At 55.3% G+C, this 22,395-nt stretch overlaps 1 protein-coding gene across 2 annotated transcripts in view; it reads right to left on the bottom strand.

The window, feature by feature from the left end:
- Positions 1-12,074: 12,074 nt before the first annotated feature.
- The window catches only part of DNAJB6 (DnaJ heat shock protein family (Hsp40) member B6), a 51,484-nt gene continuing 41,163 nt past the window's right edge, over positions 12,075-22,395 (bottom strand). The window contains exons 9-10 of one of the 2 annotated variants that reach the window (XM_081038326.1): positions 19,090-19,317; positions 12,075-13,428 (exon numbers count right to left, since the gene is read on the bottom strand). In XM_081038326.1, the coding sequence (XP_080894452.1) occupies positions 13,346-13,428; positions 19,090-19,317 (311 nt within the window). In that variant the 3' untranslated portion in view covers positions 12,075-13,345. Of the gene's footprint in view, positions 13,429-15,962; positions 19,318-22,395 lie in introns of those variants that run through there. The other variant, XM_081038327.1, reaches the window with a different exon arrangement.

Below are 22,395 nucleotides of genomic sequence, written 5' to 3'. Positions count from 1 at the left end.
CACTGACCTCTGGCCCTCTTTTTGCATAAGAATTAACATCAGCTGGCCAGGCCTCTGCTAGTGGCACTGGGACTTCGTAAATGCCAGCTTCTGATTTAAAACTCCAATTTTTTTTTTTCCTTAAGAAGCCAGAAGAAAAGGGGGGACTTGGAGCTCATCTGCATTACAGATCAGGCCTCCGGAGAAAATCAACCATCCATAATTCATGACGCGTTTCCCGCAGGAGCTGGAGACAGGCAGGATCCTAGCAACCGAGTCCTGGCAACCTGCAGCCAATGGGCGCCACCGCCGCCCACCGAGCCGGAGGGGCCCGAGCGGCTGGTCCGTCCGCGGCTGCCGGCGTTTTATGAACTATTACGTGGGCTGGGGCTGGAGGAGGTGACTCGGAGACACATAAAATGTCAGCAAAGATTGGGGGCAAGACCCGCTTCTTCTAGAGCAGCCGCCGCTGCCACGCTGCCCCGTGGATGTGACGACGAAGCGCCGGGCTCTGAATTAAAATCACATCAGGTCTCACCAGCAAGTATTTTTTACAAAAACAATGCGACACGTAAAGCGGCTGCACCAGCCGGGGGGCTGTCGTGTCAACGCGGCCGTTTCAGCGCCTTTCCTCTCCTGGCGAGCGGCCGCGGACTGTGCAAAGCAGTGTCCCCCGCGCGCCCCACGCGACAGCCCCGCTCCTGCCCTGCGATCTGGCGCCCGTGGGGGCGCCCACAGTGTGCTCGGCGCCGCGCTGCGAGGACAGGCCACGCGCCGCCAAAAGCCACCGACGTTTCGTAAATGGCGTGCGTGGGAGTCTCGCCTTTGAAATAACGGGTCATTTGTCCCCTCGCAGCCGCCGCCTGACGCCGCCTCGGCCCCGCAGCTGCGGGCCTCACCCGGGCACTGGCCCCTGACGTGCGGGCGCGGCGTGGGGCGCGGCGTGGGGCGCGGCGTGGGGCGCGGCGTGGGGCGCGGCGTGGGGCGCGGCGTGGGGCGCGGCGTGCCCGTGCCCGTCCTCGCCACGCAGACACCGGCCTTCCTCCCTGCGACCCGGAGGCGCCGGGCCACCTCCTGTGGCTGCGTGTCCACGCCGAGCGGGCTTTCCCGAGAAGCGCCCGGGAACCGCCCAGGAAAGCCGGGCCCTCGCGTCCCACCAGGCGCCCCCCAGGCACGTGCAGCCGGGGCGCCGCTCACGCGCCTGGACCCCGCGCCTCCCGTCTGCCCGCCGGGGTGGCTGCCCTCAGCGCCACGCGGGGCCCGCCCCTCGCTCACGCGCACAACCAGCCCCCTCGCGGCCTGGGCGCCCAGAGCAGGCGCCGCGCAGCAGGTGGGGCCCCGGTCCCCACCGCAGAGCCGCCCGCCGGGCGCTCACACGTCACGTCACGTGGGTCGGCCCCGCGGCAGCGCGGGCGCCTCAGGCCGACGTCGGGCCTCACCGTCCGCTCGTGCAGGGCGGGAACCGACATCGCTGTTTCAGGAACCTGCCCGTTTGTTTTCACTACAATACAGCGGTACCTGGGGTTGCTGAGCCTTCCCGCCCGACCGTTCAGTTCTGACACGTGGGCGCACGGCCCACAGCCGCCTCGGGCTCTGGCACGCGGCGCAGCGGAAGCCACGTGACACGCTCGACTTCCGGCGAGTTCCACCCGCGAAGCATTTACTTCCGGGTTGACGGCGGTGGTAGACCGCCATGTTGGCCAAAGGACATGTTCGGAAACCGGATACCACTGTATCTGTTCACTTTTAAGTAAAAACAAAAACTGAAAAGCAGCAGGAACAGAATCCCTAAACAGCCACCTGTCAATACTGAAATCACCGTGCTGACGAGAGTTCCGACACTTACCGATGACAAAGTGCAGTGGCTAGGGACACTCCAAGTGGCCACAGCTCCCGGAAAGGCTACCCTTAATACTGAAACTGCTCACAGCACAGGTCACCTCTGCCTCCGCCCGCTCGGGTGACAGGCAGCAGACAATCGCAGGAGGCTTTACGTGTGGTGTTGCCACACCCAATGGCCTCCATTGGGGGACAGCTCTGTCCCATTTGGGCGACTCCAGTGGGCGTGACCTGACTTGTGGCCGAGGAAAGACTGTGGACCCTGCCAAGCCCCGCACCCAGACCCCACGGAATCCTCGCAGCCAGCCCAGCCCCCATGCCGGTCCCAGAGGGAAGCCAGACTCTTGCGTGCTGACCTTCAAGAGCAAGAAGGTAACATCGGAACGCCTCCCGATGGCAGGAGGTTCGCTGCTGTTGCAAGACGTTCTTGAGAAGGTTCAGATGATGGGACAAGGTCCACGGTGCGTACTAAGTGGACAGGCAGGATTCGAAACCGGCACATGCGGTCCCGCTTGTGTTTGAATGACATTTGCATGTGCACGTCTATGCCAGCACAGCAAGGACGGAAGCAAGTTTTCCAGCGCACTTACCCTGTCTCCAGGTCACCCGCACTCTGACTGTCCTCATTCACCTTTTCTGTGTTTTCCAAGTTCTTAAATGAGCGTTTGCATCATGGGGGGAAATATGCAATCAGGAAAGAGCTGGAGTTCGGGGACTTGCCTTCCATCAGAAGGTTCTAAACATTATCGCCCAAGGGCAGAGGCTGACAGAAGGTTCTGGATGGATTCTGGGACTTTCAGAAGAACTGGGGACCCTGGCACACCGTCAGCAAGGCCAGCAGGGTGAGTCCACGGGCCCCTGACAGCAGGACAGAGGGACGCACATGCATTACCTTGACTTCCTCCGCGGGTTTTCCTCCATCAAAACCCTGCCAGGCCTTGCCGCCCCTCAGCTTTCATTCTCTTGGAAAAGCAGCCTTTGGGTATTATTCCCTTTGGAGAAAGACAGGTCATGACCTTCCGGGGAAGGGGCTGTCAGACAAAGCCATCCCCCCACCACAGGAGGGATGCACTGCCGTGGGACCCATCAGAGGGCTGTGGAAATGACACACGGTCCAAGGGGACATGGCACTAAGGGACTGACCTCGTTGACCCCACTCATGCAGGCGAGGACGTGAACATTGACCAGTCACTGGTTTCTCTTCCTTCAAAGGGGCAAAGACAGGTTCACCATTCCAGAACAGTTAGCCTCCTTGTTCTCATTTCTTTTCTCTTCCCTTCCTTCCCATCTTTCCAGTTCAAAGCTGACACTGTCCCCACATCAGCACGGGAGACCCCAGGAAGTCTTTCCTCCAAAAACCGACAGACCTGTGATTCTAAAAGCTGTTTCAGAGGCCCAGGGCTGAGGTCTTCCCTGGCTTTCTGTGTGCTCCTCAGGCACAAAGAGGTGAGCAGAGGAGGGGAGCTGAGAAAAATGACCCTTAACCCTCGCTCGGCAGGGGGCTAAGGTTCACAAGAGGCCAAGGACGCTTCCTGGCCCCTCGTCTGCACCATGGGGGCTGGGAACATGGAGGACCAGGGAGAATGCCAGCAAGTGCAATCTTGGCCACTCTGAAAGGCAGGACACCCTATCCCTCGCCCTCCAGGGAAATCCTCACGCCAGACAAAACCCCTGAGCCGGTTTGAAGCAAGGAGTCTCAAATTCTCTGACCTAGAAATCAGGAAGAAAAGTGGAAACAAATTAAATAAAAAAATCAGGGACAAGGACGGGACTAGGGGCACCCACTGGAGAGGCATAATCAGGACTCCTAGCTACAAATTGTAATGGTTTTGATTAGACGTGAGTTGAACTGGCTTCTGTGCTTCGTCCTTTCTTAAGGGACGTGATTTTCCTCCTACAGCTCACAATGCAGAACAAGGGAGGGTTGAAGGGGAGACAGATGAGGAGAGAAAGGTGGGGGGCGGCCGCCTTCCTGCCATTCAATCCCCCTTGAAGCGTATATTTAATCAGAGCTGCCTGAAGCCCCACAGCACTCCGCCAGGCAGGGGTTCTGGACACCAGGCTGTGTGGGCGATGGTGGGGGGTGGAGTTAGGGGCAGAGCTGAGGGGGGCCATCAGCACAGGCACCATCTCCAGGCCTCAGTTTCCTCGTCTATGAAATGAGGTAACTGCACAGGTGTGTGTGGATATCACATGCATGAGAGGCTTCATGTAATTCAGTAAGCTGAGGAATTATTGCTGTTAATAATAATAATGTAGAAAACAGCATCTAGCAGAAACTACAGACAGAACGTTAGTTTGGAGGAAGTCTCAAAGTTGCGGGGTATAAACAGAGTTCTGACAAGTCTAGAATTTGCAGAGGAAGGTCTCATTAATTCATTAAGTAAATATTTTACTGAACATGAGGGGAAATGTAGCCACCTCCAATGGTCAAAGTTTTAATACTTCAGCCTAAATATACTTTGGAAGTCTTTCCAATAATGAAAAAATAATTTCCAAAGAGAATGTCACAGCCCAAAGGTTTGTGAAAATGGCCTGGAGGTTCTAGCAAATTTCATGTTGACGCCCAGCGAAGTTCCAGAGCCCCTCACTAAACCAGACGCTGGGAGTTTTTGTTAAAGAGTATGCAGCATTTTATAAGGAAGTATTAACCTGATACCAACACCAGACAAAGATGTCACAGGAAAACTACAGACCGATGTCTCTTATGAATACGAACACAAAAGTCCTCAACAAAACACTGGCAAACCAAGGCAGCAACATGTAAAAAGAAGTCTACACCGTGACCATGTGGGGTTTATCCCAGGAATGCAAGGTTGTTTTAGCCCTCAAAGAGCAGTTAAAAAAATACATCATATGAATAGAATAACATTTTTAAAAATCACATGATTTTGTTGCAGAAAAGCCTGCAACAAAATCCAACAGCCTTTCATGATAAAGACACTAAAAAAAAAGTAGGAGTGAAAGGGAACTTGCCACAAGAAACTCACAGGTGACATCCCCTTCACGGCAAGCTTTCCCCACCAGATCAGGGACAAGACAGGAAGTCTGTCCTCACCACTGCTACTGATGGTCTAGTGGACGTTCTCGCACAGCAATAAGTAAGAAAAAAAAAAAAAAACACATCCAAACTGAAAAGGGAGAAATAAAACGATCTCTATTTGCAGGTGACATAATCCTCCATATAGAAAATCCTAACAAATCCAAAAAAGTGTGATAACTAATGAGTTCAAAAGGTCGTAGAATCCAAGACCGACACAAAGATCAATGCTGCATCCACACACTTGCAACGCGCGATCTGGAAACGAAGAAAACAGTTACATTCATACCGGCATCAAAAGACTAAAATACGGATAACTTGAACAGAAAAAATGCAAAAAACTTACACTCGGAATCCAACAAATCATGTTGAAAGAAATTAAAGGGCTAAATAAATGGGAACAGATTCCGTGTTCAGATCAGAAGACTTAGTGCTGTTACTGTAGCTCTGGATCCCAGCTCACAACTCTGTACAAATCGAGCAGCTGATTTAAAATTTACACAAAATTTCAAGGGGCCCAAAATAGCCAAAGCCATGTCACTCTTGCCCCTGGAACGCAGGCTGCCAAGGCCGAGCGTGTGCTGGTCTGGACGCTTGGCAGCCCTGCCACAGGAGCAGAGCTGCAGTGACGGGACCCCAGACCCGCACAGCACAGCCCTCGGGCCTGCTCTCACCTGCCTGCGGCCCTCTGCGGGCAGTGCCACGAGCATGTCTATGGACAGGGACAGTTTGCCAACGACCTAGTCCTGGTCATCTTCAGGGTCAGGAGCAAATGACACGTCTCGCATAGAGACTGAGACTACGGACGGGACAGGACAGAAGCCCTCAACTGGATGGCAGGGTACCAAAAGGCCGGGTACCAGCGGGCTTGGCCTGAGGCCACATGGGGAGGCAGAAGGAGGTGGGCTCTGCACCCAGCAACCTGTCTGCTACAGTCAGACAATAACAGGTCACTGGTCCAGGGCCAGCTCCCTGAGAATGACACCAAAATAACCCGAAAAGACAACCGAGGGGACTGATTTCTGACTGGGGCATCACCATGAGGACGGTGTCCAGGGACGGAGGGCCGAAACCATCCTGAGGCTGGACGCCTGAGACCGCAGTGTCCAGTGCCAAGCCCCCTGGAGGCTCTAGGGCAGGTCCTTCCTAGCCCTTCCAGCTCCTCCTGATACCGGAATGCTTGGCTTGTGGACACATTGTGCCAACCTCTGCCTCTGTCATCACGCGGCCTCTTTACAAGGACACCAGTCCTTGGATTCAGAGCCTCCCTCCTCTACTCAGGTCTCTCCTGACTGTGGTCTTCACAGTCTTCACCTGTGAAGACCCTCCTTCCACAGGACGCCATATCCACAGGTGCCTGGGGTGAGGACCCCACCTTGTCTTTCTGGGGGGACATGATTGAAGACTGCTAGGGAACTCCCACCAACAACCTGCCCCCAAGACACACAGCAGGCGCCTTCAGGGGGTCAGCAGCCAGCTGTGACCTGGGCCTCAGAAAGGACCATCCCCAGGCCACTTCTAGATCTAAAGACCCTGGCTTTCGTCTCCACGCCCACTGTCAGCACGGGGAGGGAGCAGCCGTCGTCAGAAGCCAGACCACTGTTGTCTAAAGAGGTTGGAGGACTGCTGAGGGTACAATCGTGGGGCCATCTCCCCGGATGATGGTTTTCTTTCAATAAAAAGGTCTGTGGAGGTGAATAAGGGGTGAGGGAGGTGTGCAGAGCAAGGCCGAGCCGGTCAGGCAGGCGGCATACTGTACCCGGGGCTCCCTGGGGGCAGGGCTGGCGCGGGACCCTGTTCTGGGAGGTCAGTGTGCATGGTGCAGGGAGCCAGCCAGCCTCTGGGCCCGTCAGCACGCGGTCCCTCCAGGTCCTGCCATCAGCCAGAACTCCCTCTTCCAGCACCTTCTGTGGACGACTTGGTCTCGATTGGGTTAAACTTGTCTGATGACAGATGTTCCAGCGCACGCTCCCCACGTGCAGGCTCCGGGCCAGCAGATGTGCCCTCACGCCACCCGCCAGCCTGGCCTCCAGGAGCTTCCGGTTGTCCCCGGACACGTGCCTTGTATCCAGACCCCAGCGCACGGCCAGGCCCTTGGCGTGAACGCAGTCCCATCGTTCACTTACGGGGAGCTCCTCATTGGAGCTTCCAGCCTTTCTCCCCACGGCGCCCCCCATGATGATGACCTAATGTGACGACGACCTATTGTCACAGTGCGCTGTTGACAACTGTCACTTTACGCGGATGACCAGCCCGGTGTAGGCTAACACCCAAGACATGTGACAACAGCGAAAACAGCTTTTTCGGTTGGCTGCCGGCTCGGACCAGCCAGCCGGACCTGACTACACCGCGTGCTACACACTGGGGCTACCACGCGACCGTCCGCACCAGCGACCCGCTCGGCCCCCCATCACGGCACTTCCCTCTGCCGCACACCCAGGACAGGCAGCTTTCTGTGGGCTCCCCACAAGGCACGCACGCTCAGCCACGAGGCCTGACTCCCGGGCGACATGCGTGCAGGCAGTGCGTTAGAGCCATTTGCTGGATGCTTCCGAGGCGGCAGAGCTGGACACACCGCTACCCGAACTTGTACACGCTGGAAACGTGTTTCCAACTAAAAAACGAGTGAAAAAAGGACAAGTTGCCAGCACCCCCCACATGTACCACCCAGACTCGTTTGTCACAGTTTGTTTAATGCGAGTGACATTAACACATTGAAACAGAAACTGTCACCAGAATCAAACGTAGAAAGGAGACGAGATTCTCAGTTTGGGGAAATTTCTGAAATTGTTAGTAACTGTTTTCCTCATTAGTCACCACAGATGGTGTATGACAGACGAGGAGCCAGCAGTGTCGTGGCTGCGTCACCGGTGTCCACTGCCCCAGGTCACCTCACACCACTTTGATCATTTATTTCAAAGGATTCCTGTCTTCTTTTACTTCAGTTTTCAATATTTTCTACAATATCTATTAGACTGAACTCTTTATAAATGGATTTTAAAATTTAAAATAAATATGCACACATGCTTGTATACACGTGTGTGCACAGGTGTACACACATGCACACACACCTTTAACAACACCGTATTTAAATCGATGGCTGCAGCAGTCCTTGGTAATATTTTAGACATCAAATTCCATGATTTCTTGGGGCAGCTATGATACATTGCTATGCATACGAAAATTTTAAATTTTACATGGTTAACCTGTGTCCATAAAAGTGGCAATGAAAGTGTATATTTCAGAGCAATTAGCATTTCATTCAAAGGACCATATTATGAAACACTTGCCAAAGATTACAATTTACCTTTTACAGTTTAATGATCTGACATTTGAGACATTCCCCAATCACTCCCAACTCATTCTAAACTGACTGTGATAAATGTAATGGGAATCAGGAGACATAATGTCACCTCTGAAAAATCCACAGCACAGCCAAAGGCGGGCACGTGGGGGTTGGACCTGTTACTCCCATCTGTCTGTAGACCCTGCGTTAAAACCAGGGGAACGACTGAGATTGTGCCTAAGAATGCCTAGCTCTAGTGAAGTGTATTTAGCTAGCAAATCACATTTACTCGTATATTTTCCCAACATGCTGGGTATTTATAACAGCTTGTCAACAAAGCTATTGTAAAAAGTAAAAAAGTAGACTTAAGTGCACATCACAGAGCTGGCCCGGTGGCTCAGGCGGTTAGAGCTCCATGCTCCTAACTCCGAAGGCTGCTGGTTCGATTCCCACATGGGCCAGTGGGCTCTTAACCACGGGGTTGCCAGTTGAATTCCTCGAGTCCCACAAGGGATGGTGGGCAGTGCCCCCTGCAACTAAGATTGAAAGGACAACAACTTGAAGCTGAATGGCACCCTCCACCACTAAGATGAAAGGACGACTTGACTTGGAAAAAAGTCCTGGAAGTACACACTGTTCCCCAATAAAGTCCTGTTCCCCTTCCCCAATGGAAAAAAAAAAAAAAAAAAGAGCACATCGGGGTAGGAAGATGAATTTCTTTCCAGACGACACTTTTATTTTCTAGCTCCTAAATCTAGATGACAGAGCACTTGGTGACCCTATGGCCGCTCTAATATTGAACCATTTGCTCCAGGAACGCGCATGTGTATGCCTGCCTTCCGTGCATGTGTGGCTGCGTGTGTCGCGAGCGGTGGGTGGGTTCCCTGCGCGCAGTCCCGTTTTCCTTGGTGGAGGCGCCACCCTGTGGCCACAGCAAAGATTGCATAATGAAACACCATCTTGCCCACGCGGACTCACCTGCACTCGTGTGTGGTTTTCTACGTGAAGACCTTGGATAAAGAAAAATTCCCACTTACCTACATGGAAATTTTTCAGAAAGTATATGATATGAGGGTTCTAAAGTTGGGATTAAGTATTAAGCCGCAGAAACCACATACTAGCCAGATATCTGAGAGCAGGGTCTGTGTGCCAGTCTGGTGTTGGAATCCTGGGGCGGCCACAGCAAGTCACCACACACTGGGGCTGTGACACACAGACTCGTCCCGCCACTATCTGGGGTCCAAAGGGCCAACATCCAAGGTGCCACAGGGTCGGTTCCCTCCAGAGGTTCTCGGGGAAGGTCCTTTCAGCCTCTCCCAGCTCCTGGGGCCCAGGTGTCCCTGGCTTGGGGCCATGTCACCCAGTGTCTTAGCCGTGCCTGCATCTCAAAGTTCCCTCTTGGAAGGATGCCTGTTGCTGGAGCTGAGCCACCCCAGTCCAGGATGGTTGCTCTGGAGATCCCATCTGCAAAGACCCAATTGCACACAGGTCACAGTCACAGGCTAGGATGGGATGTACCTTTCCAGGGGCCAACACTCACCGGTGCAGATGACGTGGGGACGTGGGGAGGAGCCAGGGTGGCAGTCAGCTATAGCAGATGGCCTAAGAGAATGGGATGGAACGTCCCAGGCCTCACGAGGACGCTGGGCAGCAGGGTGCCCCTGTGGCCCGACCTTTGCCCTGGGAGCCACTACTCGTCCCTCAGACTAGTTTTGGGGTCTCCTTCGCGGCACATCTGTCCTGCTCAGACGAGGATGGGTAGACCCAAGAAGAGGTCAGGGAGAGAGCAGGCCGACGTTGCCAGACCAGACATGGCTCCTGAGGGGCAGGGTCCACTGCTGGACATGGAAGGCTCGCTCTGGTGCCACCGTCCATCCTGAACACAACTGAAGATCTGGGGCCCAGGTGTCACTCACGGACAGGCTCTTACTGGGCTTGATTGTGAAGTGGCTACAGAGCCGCCAGGGCAGCCACAGGACGAAGACCGACCAGTGCCCAGGGGCTGCGAGGAGGGGTGGGAGTGCGCCAGCTGCAGGGGCCTCATGGGCAGGGATCATGGGACAAGGACAAACAGAAGAGCAGGAGGAAAACAGACTATTGAGGGAGATAGAAATTTATGCCGAGGTGAACAATGAAGGGCGTGTTAAGACAAAAAGGAAATCGAAAAGAAAAAGGAGCAAATGCCACTGTGAATAAGAGCTTTTAAAGCTCTGAAGGGAAATTTAGAAATCAGGATACAAAATATGGTTAAAGATAATATGAATAAAAGTAAGATTTTTAAAAATTAAACACGATTGACAAGCACTTATCAGGCAAACGAGGACACATTTTAAAAATCTAAAAACAGCAAATCAGATGTTAAAACCAACTGGAACACTGAAAAGACAAGATGTGAAAATAATATGAGCTGTGGAAATTGTAGCTGAGGAGCAGCAACTGCTCTGCTGTCCCAGGCCTGACCTCTGACCTCCTAGAAGACAGTGGACAACAGTGGCCCCAGGGGCAGAGGAATAAGCAAAAGGGAAGCCACCCCGCGTGACAGTGGCACTTGACCCGTGTGCAGACCTGGAGCCCTGACAGGCCTTTCTCGAGAAGTGAAGGGCCCCGAGTGTGCCACCCCTGGGGACAGGCAGAGTTTGGGAGTCGGGGGGCAGTGGCCTTGAGGATCTCACCACTCCCTGGGCCCCGGACCCCTCCCATCTGGGCCCCCATGGTGCAGAAGGGAGAACTTCCAGAACCAGGATTTCTACAAGCCCGGCCTTTCCATCCAGACCCAGACGGCGGACTGCCACGCCATACGTCAAATTCAGTCTCTCAGGAGCAGGAAGATTCATTGTCCTGTGTCATCTGGGGCCACCCCGTGTCACTGCATAATGGCTAGTCAGTCAGAGAAACAATCATTTTTATACCATAAAAACTGAATTGTTTGTTCACTGAGAATGGACGCTGTCGATCAAGCAAAACCCCCTGAAACCCCAGGGACAAAATCAAAGAATTAAGGCTGATGACAGCCATGATCAGCAGTGTGCACAGCCCAGTGCAGGGGTCACCTCTGCTTGGCTGGCCAGCGCCCCACCTGGCGTCAGGGGAGCAGGGGGGCTGGGGCCCCAGTACAGACGGCTTTGTGCCCGCTGTCCACTGTTAAGGGACGGTGACCACCAGGAGGGTGGACCTGCCCACTGGTGTCTGGTCCGAGCAGAACATTGTGGGCCCCGCCCACCTCCCTGACCCCGCCCTCCCCTGCCTGGCCCCTCCAATCACCCCCAGCAGAGTCCCCAAACTGACTCACTCATTACACACAGCAAAGGCACCCACCTAAACCAGGCACTGTGGCCCCAGGCTTGGGGTGGCAGACGCAGGTGTGGTTCTGCCCCTCTGCTTGGTGGCCTGTGAGGCAGGGACCTCCCCTGCTCACTGAGGAGCTGGCTCCTTTGGGTCCCGTGAACATGTGGAGCGCGGCAGCTCGATGAAAGTTGTTTGCACGTGGAAGACACCGCCCCAGACACGGTTCCTGCGTGACCCGCCTCCAGTGAAATGTCTTCCCTGCCTGGAACCACCTCCCTCCCCAGGTCCCCACAGGAGCCAGTTCTGGCGTAAGCATCGGAGACACATCCCACAGGAGGCGCCCCAACTCCTGGAGTACCCTGTCACAGCACCCCCTGCTCACAGCCCGCTGTGACTCAGGACACGCCCGGAAGCTGGGTTGGTCCCATCAGGGTCACCATGATACCCAGGCACAGCCAGGAGAGTGGGCAGGCGTGTTCCTGTCACTTCTCTCCAGTGTTTCCGGCAGTGTCAGCACTGGCTGCTGGTTTTACACACAGATATTCAGTGCGAATGTTTTCTTTCACTGAAATGCTGCAGAACTGCTCTGACTTAATTGCTAACAACAGTGCAGCCTGGTGATGTTTATAAATGATGGATGGCAAGTGAGCAGGACGAATGACGCTTACACTTTATTTACGTAGGTGGCACTGAAAACATGATATGCTTTCTTGCTTACATTTTCCGCGGCAAGCACAATTCACACCACAGTCCGTACCTCTCCCAGCAACAGTAAATATCTGGAGGTCACACGACACTCTCATTTCTGGATTCTAAGCCGTGGCACGGCCACAAGGACTCGACCACAAAACCCGGAATTTCAACACTGCGACATTCAAGTTGCTCTCATTTTTTAATGACGTCAGGCTTTTCACGACGCCCGTGTTTCCAAGACAGCAAAGGAAGAGAGGATGTGGAGAACAGGGTCTTGTGTTAGAGGAGAAGGCAGCGGCGGGCAGCAGTGCTCAGAACGCAAAGGGTTAAGGGCACATCATGCAAAGAAACAATTACGGGAGGCTGGGAGGACCTTCTAGGTTAAGGTGGTTTCTTACAGGACCAATGTTTACAAACTGAAATACTGAGTTCAGCATACCCACTGGACGTGTGTGTGTGTGTGTGTGTGTGTGTGTGTGTACCCGTATGTGCGTGAAAACAGCACATCTATTTTTCCCCAGCGGACCCTAAACTCAGAGCCAGAGACAGCATTATGGAACAAAATTTTGTAGAATTCTGTGAACATGCTATTAAGAGCTATGGGTCCAAGAAAAAAATAGGCTTTACCAAAAATTAAACAATATTTGAAGTCAAATGTGGACTGCTTGGAGAGGATCAAGTTTAAAGCAGTAAACCCAGGAAATGACATCTGAAGTGACTCGCCAAGGCCGCTCTGCAGGTCTGGCTCCATAAACTGAAGGGAAGTGCGCGGTGGCCAAGGCTCGGGGGTGATGACGTCACCTACACATCACCCTACACTTACCTAGCTCTAGTTCCCAGCACAGCACTGTGTGACGCAGGACAGTCACTTCATGAGCACAGCTGGTGGCCTGCGGGCACCTCACCACGCGCCTCTGCAGCTAGACATTCCAGCAGTTTGCACAGCGTTGACCCGGTGAGAAGAGGGCTTAGACCCTTGTCCACTCCAAGGACACACTGAGTGCTGGGCGGAGGCGGGGACCGTCCAGGGGCACGCCTGCCCTCCCCACCTGGCCATCACACCCATCGTCTCCCAGGCCCCCGCCAGCCCTAGTCTGACTGACCCGTGATCAGCGCCCCAGTGCTGTGAGTGGTGTGGCCTCGGGACAGTGGGGAAGCAGCCGCCGCTACCTAACGCGTGCACACACAGCCGGGGGGCGCGGGCGCTTGGCGGCGCACGTCGTCTAGTGGTGCCCTGTGGTCGGCTTCTTCTTCTTGGACTCGTCCCTCTGTTTCTGCTTCTTCCTCTTGCCACCTTCTTTGAATCCTAAGGAAACACGGCTTGTAAAACACTGAGAACTGCAGCTGCTTCCCCGCGAAGACGCAACCGGGTACTAACTGTCCCCACAGTAAGAACAGCCAAAGGGACACAGGAAAGTCACGTATCTTCATTTCTCTCTGGCCCACACCAACCGAAAGTGTAACAGACACAAGCTGGCTTCTTACAGTGTGCGATGACAACCTAAGTTAACGTTATTCCAACAGCACCCAGCAGCCCCAGGCTGCAGGGCCCCTTTACCTGCCCTTCTCCCATGGCCACTGATGGCCCCACCGGGTCCCACCTGGCAGTCCCTACACTGAGGGACCTTTCTCCCCAGTCACTGCTTAAAGTCAACAACTGCCCGATGGACGCCAAAGGGACAGATGAATGCCCCGCTCCCCCTCGGGAGACTTTGTCCAAGGAGCCAGACATAAGGTACCTGGTGTCAGTCCCAAGAGGTGGCTGTGAGCCCGTGCTGGGTCGGTCCCTGCAGGGGAGGATGGAGGGGCCGTGCTCGGCCCAGGAATAGTGGGTATTGGATTTGGGAGAGAAAAGATGGATTTAAATGGTCCAACTGTGAAACACAAACATCAGAACCAAGCCAGGGTACTGACAGGCCCGCTGACAGGATCATCGAAAGCATTCTCAAATTTTAAATGACAAGGTGACCTCAGACAATCTGTTAACAGACGCCACCTGTGGGCACGATGCTCACCCACCCACTCTAGGGACTCACCTCCTGGAATCGCCATCGCAGGTGGACAGGGGTCCCTGTGTCACAACAAGACGGGCAACCCATGCCTGGCTACTGACCGCCGTCCACCTGTGACCAGGTAGGAGACGAGTGCGGTCACCTCCCTGCGGACACCCCGAATACACGAGCTGCGGGAGCCCCTCGGTCCTCAGCCCTGCACTCACCAGCCCTTCACCAACAACTCAGGTAACTCGCCACGGGGACTCGGAGGTGCCGCCTGCCCAAGGCTACACCACACAGGAGGACCACACCCCCCTGACCCGCACCACCCAGGCCACGTGTCCAGGAAGGTTTCTCACACTGTGAGTGGAAGGAGACAAAGACTGAGCTATGCGGAGGCCACAGCACCGAGGGCGAGGGACGCCAGGGAGCTGGGGGCAAGGCGTGAGGACGCACAGGAAAAGAACACTCTTCAAGGCAGCAGACACAGAAGCAGCCGGCACGGGAACATGTCCTGTGCCCTTATCCAGACATGACTATATGCCCTACACCGGCAGTATGTACGAGTGGAGGTAAAGTCAGGGGCCACTTTCGGGCCCAATGGGTCTTCAGTGGAAGAAATCTGCAATCGTGCTGGGTCGCTGTGAGGGGCTTCCCAGTAGGACACAGACACGCCAGGAACGCAGGTGAAGGGGCATCAATTCCTCATTCACATTCTTATTTAAGTGCCATTTCTGCTCCAGGCATTTTTAATTTTAAGAGGACCGCAGAAGAATGACCTCGACAAACTAAAGGAATTGATGACACAGGGCATGGGGCAGTGCGTGCCACCTACCCCGATGCATACCTCCCCCCCACCGCAGGCTCGTGGGGACACTGGTCCCCCAGCTAAAGACCAGCAGCCCGAGGAGCAGACTCTGGTCCCACAGCCCTGGCCACCGAGGGAGCCCCCAGCAGACACCAGGCCAGAGCCAGCTGTCAGCCTGGGAGTTCCTCCTCAAAACCATGAAGGAAACGATGGAGCACAGAAACTCTGTCCCTGTCTGATTCTCACGAGCCACGATGTGAACTGCATTCTTGTCAAAGTTCCCAAATCAAGGGGAATGACGAGTCTGTGTGTGTGGACAGGCCCGGACCACTGGGCTCTGCAGCAACCGATGGGATGCACTTCGGGTTTGAGGCTGTGTGGCCACGTGGGTCACACAACCTTGAGGAGACTCGGTACAAACCTCACTCTGCCACAAGGGGCGCTGCACCTCCCTAACCTTCAGCAAAACAAGCGCCACCAAGGCCTGGACCCAAAGGAAGGGATGACGTTCTGATGAGAAGCCCCTTTCTTCCTAGTGTCAAGGACTCTAGAATATGACGTCACAGGGTCGCAGCCCTGCGGCCGGGATCCCAGACACTCCGTAGTGTGGTCTGCCAGGACAGGGGAGTGGGGTCCACTGTGAAGCAGAATTACTTTCGTATTTCCTTAAAATGTTCAACGTTTAAATAAAAGAACAAACCCAAGTCCCTCCAAAACAACAAAGGAAGCCCTGCTGTCATCCCCTGCACCCAAGACCCCCAGGCCAACCTCCGCAGTCTGCTCAGGACAGTCACACCAGTGATGGCGTTCTTTAAAGGTCTCATAAAAAGCTGGAAGTTCTTAGCAGAGAAACACACACAGAGCAGTAAGTTAGATTCATTAAAAAGCTACAAAGTTCAAAAGCGAACAGCAGCGTTAACACCAGCATTAGCTCCATGACCTGGCGCCAGGCTGGGCTTTGCCAAAGCGAAGCCTCTGCAGCATTCCAGGAGGGGCAAGCTGCTTTCTCCAAAGCAAGAAAGAAAACTAAACAAAAGTTACAGGATGACGTTTATTCTTTCATTCACGAGACTTTTTTCACATGGAGTAACTCTGATTTTCCCTTCTAACAGTCACGTGTTCTCACAGACCTATAGTAGGTGTGTAATTCTTAAGTGAAAAACACCAATCCTTTTCCAACTTGGGGCTAGTCCCCAGGGACGTGAAATGATACACCGCAGAGACCCTACTTCTGACATGCAGCAGGGCGAGTTTTACGGGAGGTTAGAATTTAATGTAACAGCCCGTTCACAGAACCAAATGCCAGCAAATCACATCCGCGTTACACCTTCACCCACCACCTGCACCGGACAAGAGCAGCCTGGACAAGCCATGGGAGGAAACAGCCATCCCCGACCCCACCGAGCCGCAGACCTCCCTGGGGCCCTCACTGCGTCCTGATGCTGAACTGTATCAGCCGTAAATATGGGACCTCCTCACACCAGCAAGTCAGTGTTGGGGGGACACTCAGGAAAGCCCATTTTGGGCCTAAAATAACCACTTCCCAGACACTGCAGGCTGCCTCCACATGCCACTGTTAGCCAGAGTGCAGGGGCCCCTCCGTGCAGTGGCTGGTCAACTGGGGAAGCATGAAATGGGGGGACCGGACAGTTCCTTCTTAACCAGGTTCCTTATGTGTGCTTCTTTTTAAGACTTGGAAATACGGCAAATGATGATTGGGTGACCCCTCCAGGTCACACCAGAGCACACAGGAGCCATCAAGGGCCACCTACATGCAGAGACTTCTGGTGTCTGCAGGGCCCGCGCCCCGAGTCCGCAGACTTGGGTGGAGTTGCAAAGGCTTCTTCCGGAGGAAGTCACTCTGCTGGGAGGTCCGAGACGCCTTGGAGGGCAGCAACCAGCTCAGCACCGCGCTGCCATTTTACCCCTGTGTTCCTCCACTGTCAGTTTCCTGAATCTTCCTTCAAGGTAGCTTCACCGTCTCTAACAAGTTCAAATTCAGTCTTTCACACGAGCTCACTATATATTTGTATGAAAACCTTGTCTGCAATTCTTTGGTGATTTCACTCTCACACTCTATGGCAGGGGGTGCCCAAACTGCAGCCCGCGGGCCAACTGCGGCCCACAATCCATTGTTAATTGGCCCACAGCAAACTCCAAAAATATATTTAGTTTACTTAAATAAACCAGGTGAGGCAATACGTACTTTACCTCGAGTGAGTGGCCCGCCTGTTTGTGTATTTTACCGCATATGGCCCTTGGTAAAAAACGTTGAAAAAAGTTTAGACAGCCCTGCTCTATGGTCTCATAACTTGATTTAAAAAAAAGGCAATGATAGAAAAAGAGGTTGACCCCAGTGGCGTTCCCGGTGGGTTCTGGGGGGGGGGGGTCAGAAGCCCTCCCTGGACGGTGATAAGCTCCAGGTGTACAGGGACAGGGACAACCCCCAACCCCTACAGCCATAGAGAAGGACCCGGAAAATGGAAGCTTGTCACTTGCCTCTCCAGCACAAGGATTCATGCTGGGGTTCATAAGGCAACTGGTTCTCCCCCCTTGAAAACAATAGCTGGTAGCGACCAAGTTATGAGCTGACCAAAACACAGGATTTCAGAGAATCACTTCGTTTTTTGCCCCCATTAATTCCTATTTTAACAAGATTCTCCAGCAGTGGCAAAGCACCTTCCTCTCAACATGTGTGCTCTTTGGGACGCCAGAGCGACAGGAGCAGTCTGCTTGGAGCAGGGCCTCGCATTGCACTCCGGGCTGGGCCTTTGGGCCAGTCTGCTGGCGATGGGTCCACGTCCTGTTCAGGAGGCTGGCTGTGTTTAAACGAGACGCGGCCAGGCAGGCCTGGGCTGGCACTTGTTCTTGGGATCTGGGACATCCCCACCAGGTTTATGCTGTCCTTTCAACCAAACGGATGTAGCCCATTAAATCACGTCTAACGGTACTTGTTCAGAGAAACTGGACCTATAACCCTGCCCCTTGCCAAGACCCCTGAATGGCAGTGTCCCTCACCCCACCTAGCCTAGGACCACTCAGTTCCAGGTGACAATCAATCCTGGGCGAATGTCCACACGCCCATTTGAGATAGGACGAGCTCTTCCAACTGCCCCCGTTTTTCATTCAATTACACAGGAAAAGGTTGGTGTCTCCAAACAGCCCACTTGCTTTGCTGGCGGAGCTGCAATCCCGGGGGTGGGGCTGTGCCAAGGCCTAAAGCCCAAGGACCCCCACCTTCAGGTGGATGGCACATTTCATCTGTCCTAACAGGGACCTCTGCTTGAGCGGAGAAGGACCACAAGGGACCTTAAGGGACTGATTTCCAACAGAAAGTTCTGGGAGAGGAACTCACTGTTTCGACAATACTGTTTTGCCCCAGGTTCATGGAATTAAGCTCAGGACGCCACCCCAACAAAGAGGATCAAGGGTTCATGTTTTCCTCCAGCACATAACCTGCTTGGGGGCTCCCAGTGGTGAGAGCCAAGATGGGCACAAAGGATTCAAGCTGATGGATGATCCACACTCACTTTACTCTGGGCTTTAGGACTCGGTCAGGGTCAAACCTACATGCACAGTCACACGCTGAGAGATAATCCAGAACTTTCTGTGGGAACTCACTTCAAAGATCCTCCTGGCCTCTGTAGGAAATTACCAGGAGCTGGCTGAGGGCAGAGCCGGGTGGCAGGGTGCTGGGCACCCATCAAACACGACAGGACCTGTGAGTGGCTGCTGTGTTTTGTTTTGAACCAAACACAAACGAAGGCACATAGTGAAGAAAACACAAAGCTGCTGGTGGGGAGACCGCCATGCCCAACAGCGTAACGCGTGGCCCGGGCATGTGTGCAGCCCAAGGCCCCTGACCTCAAGCACTAAGTTGGAAGGCACAAAAAGGAGCATTGAAGGTAAAAGCAGCACCTGTCAGCCTGTGCCCAAGACAACACACTTCATACTGTCACGAAGGCTGGCACCCCGTTTTAATTGTGGGGGGTTTGTGGGGTGAGCGGAGGCGCCTGGCCCCACCACACTGAGCCCCTCACCCACCCCACCCCCACCCATCAGGTCAGAACACAACAGCACAGGGGCATTTTCTGTCCTCTCTGGCCGTGGGAGGTGAGGGAGGCATCCCCGTGGGGGCGCCCCAGCTCAGTTCCCCTCTGCACACCTGCTGAGAACACGGAGGGGTCCCAGCTGCCGGCGGCCCGGTGTCTGCCTTGCTCGTCCTCATCCTCACAGACATAGGGCGGGGATGCGTGTCTGGGTAGAGAAGCGGGCTTGTGGGACCTGAGCGGGCGGGCGCTGGTGCTGGTGCTGGTGCTGGCGGCCTGCAAGGGCAGCGCGTGTTGGCCTCTCTGCCTGCACTCTTCCAGGAAGGCGTTCTCATCGGCCACACCTGCAAAGCACAGGACGGAGACAATGTGAGCTTGGCACTGCAGAGGGGCACGCGGGCATCCGCCCAGCCCCCCTCCTGGGCCATCGCCATCTGCTGCCACTGTACTCCTGGAGCTGAAGAAGGAAGCCAAGTGCACTGCTGGGCCCCAGCTTACCCTGCCAAGAGGAAAGGGGAAACACAGCCACGTGAAAACGCCCTGAAAGCGGCAACTCACCGCACCCCCTAAGACACATCTGTGATTCCTGAGACTCCGGAGAGCACAACACACCCCATGTCGGTGGCTGGACTCCGTGACAAAGCTGCCATCAGAGCCAACCCAGTGGGGCAGCTCTGGAAGGAACAGCCTCCTGGACGTGCCTTTAGGGTCACTGCCAGGCAGCTGTGACTGTAAAACACGCAGAGGACACTGTGTGTCCACTGAACAAGCCCAGCGCGCAGACGGAGCCGCTGGCTGTGACTGGGGCCTTCCCCACCCGCTCCTGCGTGAGCTGCGCTGGCCGTCTGCCCATCGCACATGCACCCAGGACGGGACGTCCCGCGTCACTCCATCATGTTTCTGTCGGTCTTTTACAAGAAGAGTTCTGCACTCTAGGTGGGTGCTAGGAATAGAACCAACGGCAATATTCAGATTTCAGATTCCTCCTCGGAAATTTCTGACGACACCGTGCACATGCGCAAGTCCAGTAACAAAACCGTAAGTGTCCACCTGATGGCGACAGTGAAACCAGAGCCGGAGCGTTCCCTGGGCCCATACAAGTGCTCCTGGGGACAAGGTGGGGATGTGAGCGGCGTCATCAAACACCGTGACATCCGGTGCTAAGGTTCTGAGCCCAACACGTGAGGGTGAGGGCTGCCGTCCCTGTCAAGCGTCACCTGAGGCAGGGTGCCCACACGCTCACCCCCAGGCACAGCGCCACGGTCGTCCCACTCTCGTCTGCTGCCATCCCCTCTCCCCAACCAGCAGGAAGCCTTCAGGTCCTCCCGGAGTGAAGGACCTCAAGAACGGGCATCTAAGGGGCTTTTACCATTATGGGGACACCGCTTATCAGCAGCCGAGCGCCAGGCAGTGCTGGGAAGCACGTGGTGGCACCGTCCTCGGGAGCCTGGCTCAAACAGATCTGTTGCGTCAGTAAACGACACCTCATAGGAGTGACGACGGGTGCCAGCTGGCCCATGGGTCCCTGGGGCGCTCATCCTTAAAAGGAGCGCTGGCTGTGGGGACCGTGAGGGCACGGGTCTCCATTGGGGGGGTCTCACCCCCCACACCAGGTACAAAAGTTTGTTCTTGAGAAATGACAATTTTGGGGTGTCCGCATCCCGGGGCTGCTAAAATTTTACGGGTTTTCCAAATTAAGTCTCAAGTTTTATAAACCCTGAGTCCCCCAAGAGCTGGGCAGAGCAGGGGCTCAGCTCGTGCTGTGTGGCTCCCTAACTCGGACCCCCAGCTGTGCCACCGCCCTCTGTACCAGTCACACCCCCACCCTCCACGCAAAAAGGGAACCAACGTTAGATATTTGGGAGCCGTTTCACTGAGCAGATCTGGAAGCGAGAAGGGAGTGCCTGGTGCTCCCGTGCATGTGGCCTGGCAGATGTCATGTCGAGGTCACAATGTCACAACCCCAGTGTTATACCCTCCTGAGGACCCCTGACCACACCAGGTTTCTCAGAATCACATCTAAGTACCAAGCTGAGCAGACACCAAGCCCAAGACATAGCGGTCATCCTGGTCTCGGGCCAGCCCTCGAGGGCCCCCCTGTGGTTGAGGGGCCTGGGAGCCACCGCCGACTCACGCCTCCAACCCGCCATGGCTGCTGCGTGAAGGCAAACCAATGGTCCATCTGGGCACAGGCTTTGTGCAGGGCATGCGTGGGGGCGTGTGGCACGGGGCCAGTGGCAGCAGGCAGGCCCCCTCGAGGGGCCTGTGAAGTGTGACACCCGGCACTGAGCTTTCCCGTCAGGTGCAGCTGGAGCTGCTAAGCAATCCGGGTACGGACACTTTGTTCAAAAGCCGAATGGGAAGTGGAGCGGGGGTGGGGTGGGCAGAGACCAGGAGGCACCTCGGGAGGAGGCGGGCAGCGGGGGTCCCGCGAGGGTCTGTTCCAGCTGTGGGACGCACTGAGCCGCTGACTACACGGCAGCATGTTTCTCAGTGACTGACGGCACGGGCCTGGGCTGGGCAGAGGGGCTCTCCACCTGTCCCGAGTACCTCGGGTGAGCCTCGGCCCAGAGGCCCTTCATTCTCAGGCCAGAGGGACGCGACCCCCACCCCCACAACGCCGTGCAGCTAGTGACAGTCACCTCCGCTTCAGGCTCTGCCACTTCCAGGGCCACAGGAAAAGCGCCAGGCCTGGGACGGGCTGCAAGTGTCAGCCTTCCCTTTGCTGAACGCCCGCCTCGCCTGGGCCTGGGAGGTGCAGACACACTGGGTTTCAGAGCCGCTCTGTACCTTTTGTTTGCTGCCTGTTCAGAAAACAGTCACCGAGATGTTAAGCTTGACGTTCTGAGAACAAGTTCCCCAAATACAGAAATACCTGAAGCGGACACACTCCCTGTTACCTCCCCAAAGGCCCCTCCTGGACCCTGGGAAGCAAACCGCGTTCACAGGCGATCAAATCACTGACCAGTCACTTCCTCCAGAACCAGGGAGGAAGTGGTCGGTCGCCCAGGAGTGGCAGGCGCGCTCCCGGGACAACACTCCCCTCCTGGGTAAACGTCGCCCCGGTCGGTCGGCCCCAGGCTCGCCTCCATGACGCCTGCCTTACCTCCAGCCCGACTGCACATTCAGCGTCGGGACTGTCCGGGGGTCACAGCAAGGCCCTCGTGTCTGGTGTCCAGGGGGTAAGACACGCCCCTGAGTGCCCAGCTGTCCCTCATGTCACAGTGTATCTAACCTGCGTGGCCAGCCTGAGGACAGAGGACCCCGCGCCCTCAGCTCCCGCGGCCCCAGCAGCTTACGGCAGGAGCCCCAGAATGCTCGGATCTGCAGCAGGCCAGCCAGCTCACCGACCCCACGTGCTCCCCGTGACACGTCATGGTGTCTGCAGTACCAGGAAAAGCGATTTGGGGAAACAAGCGTGG

The sequence above is a fragment of the Rhinolophus hipposideros genome (assembly GCF_964194185.1).
Source record: "Rhinolophus hipposideros genome assembly, chromosome: 25".
Classification (NCBI taxonomy): domain Eukaryota; kingdom Metazoa; phylum Chordata; class Mammalia; order Chiroptera; family Rhinolophidae; genus Rhinolophus; species Rhinolophus hipposideros.
Note: the sequence above shows the minus strand (reverse complement) of the source record. Positions and strands in the feature narration are given on the sequence as shown.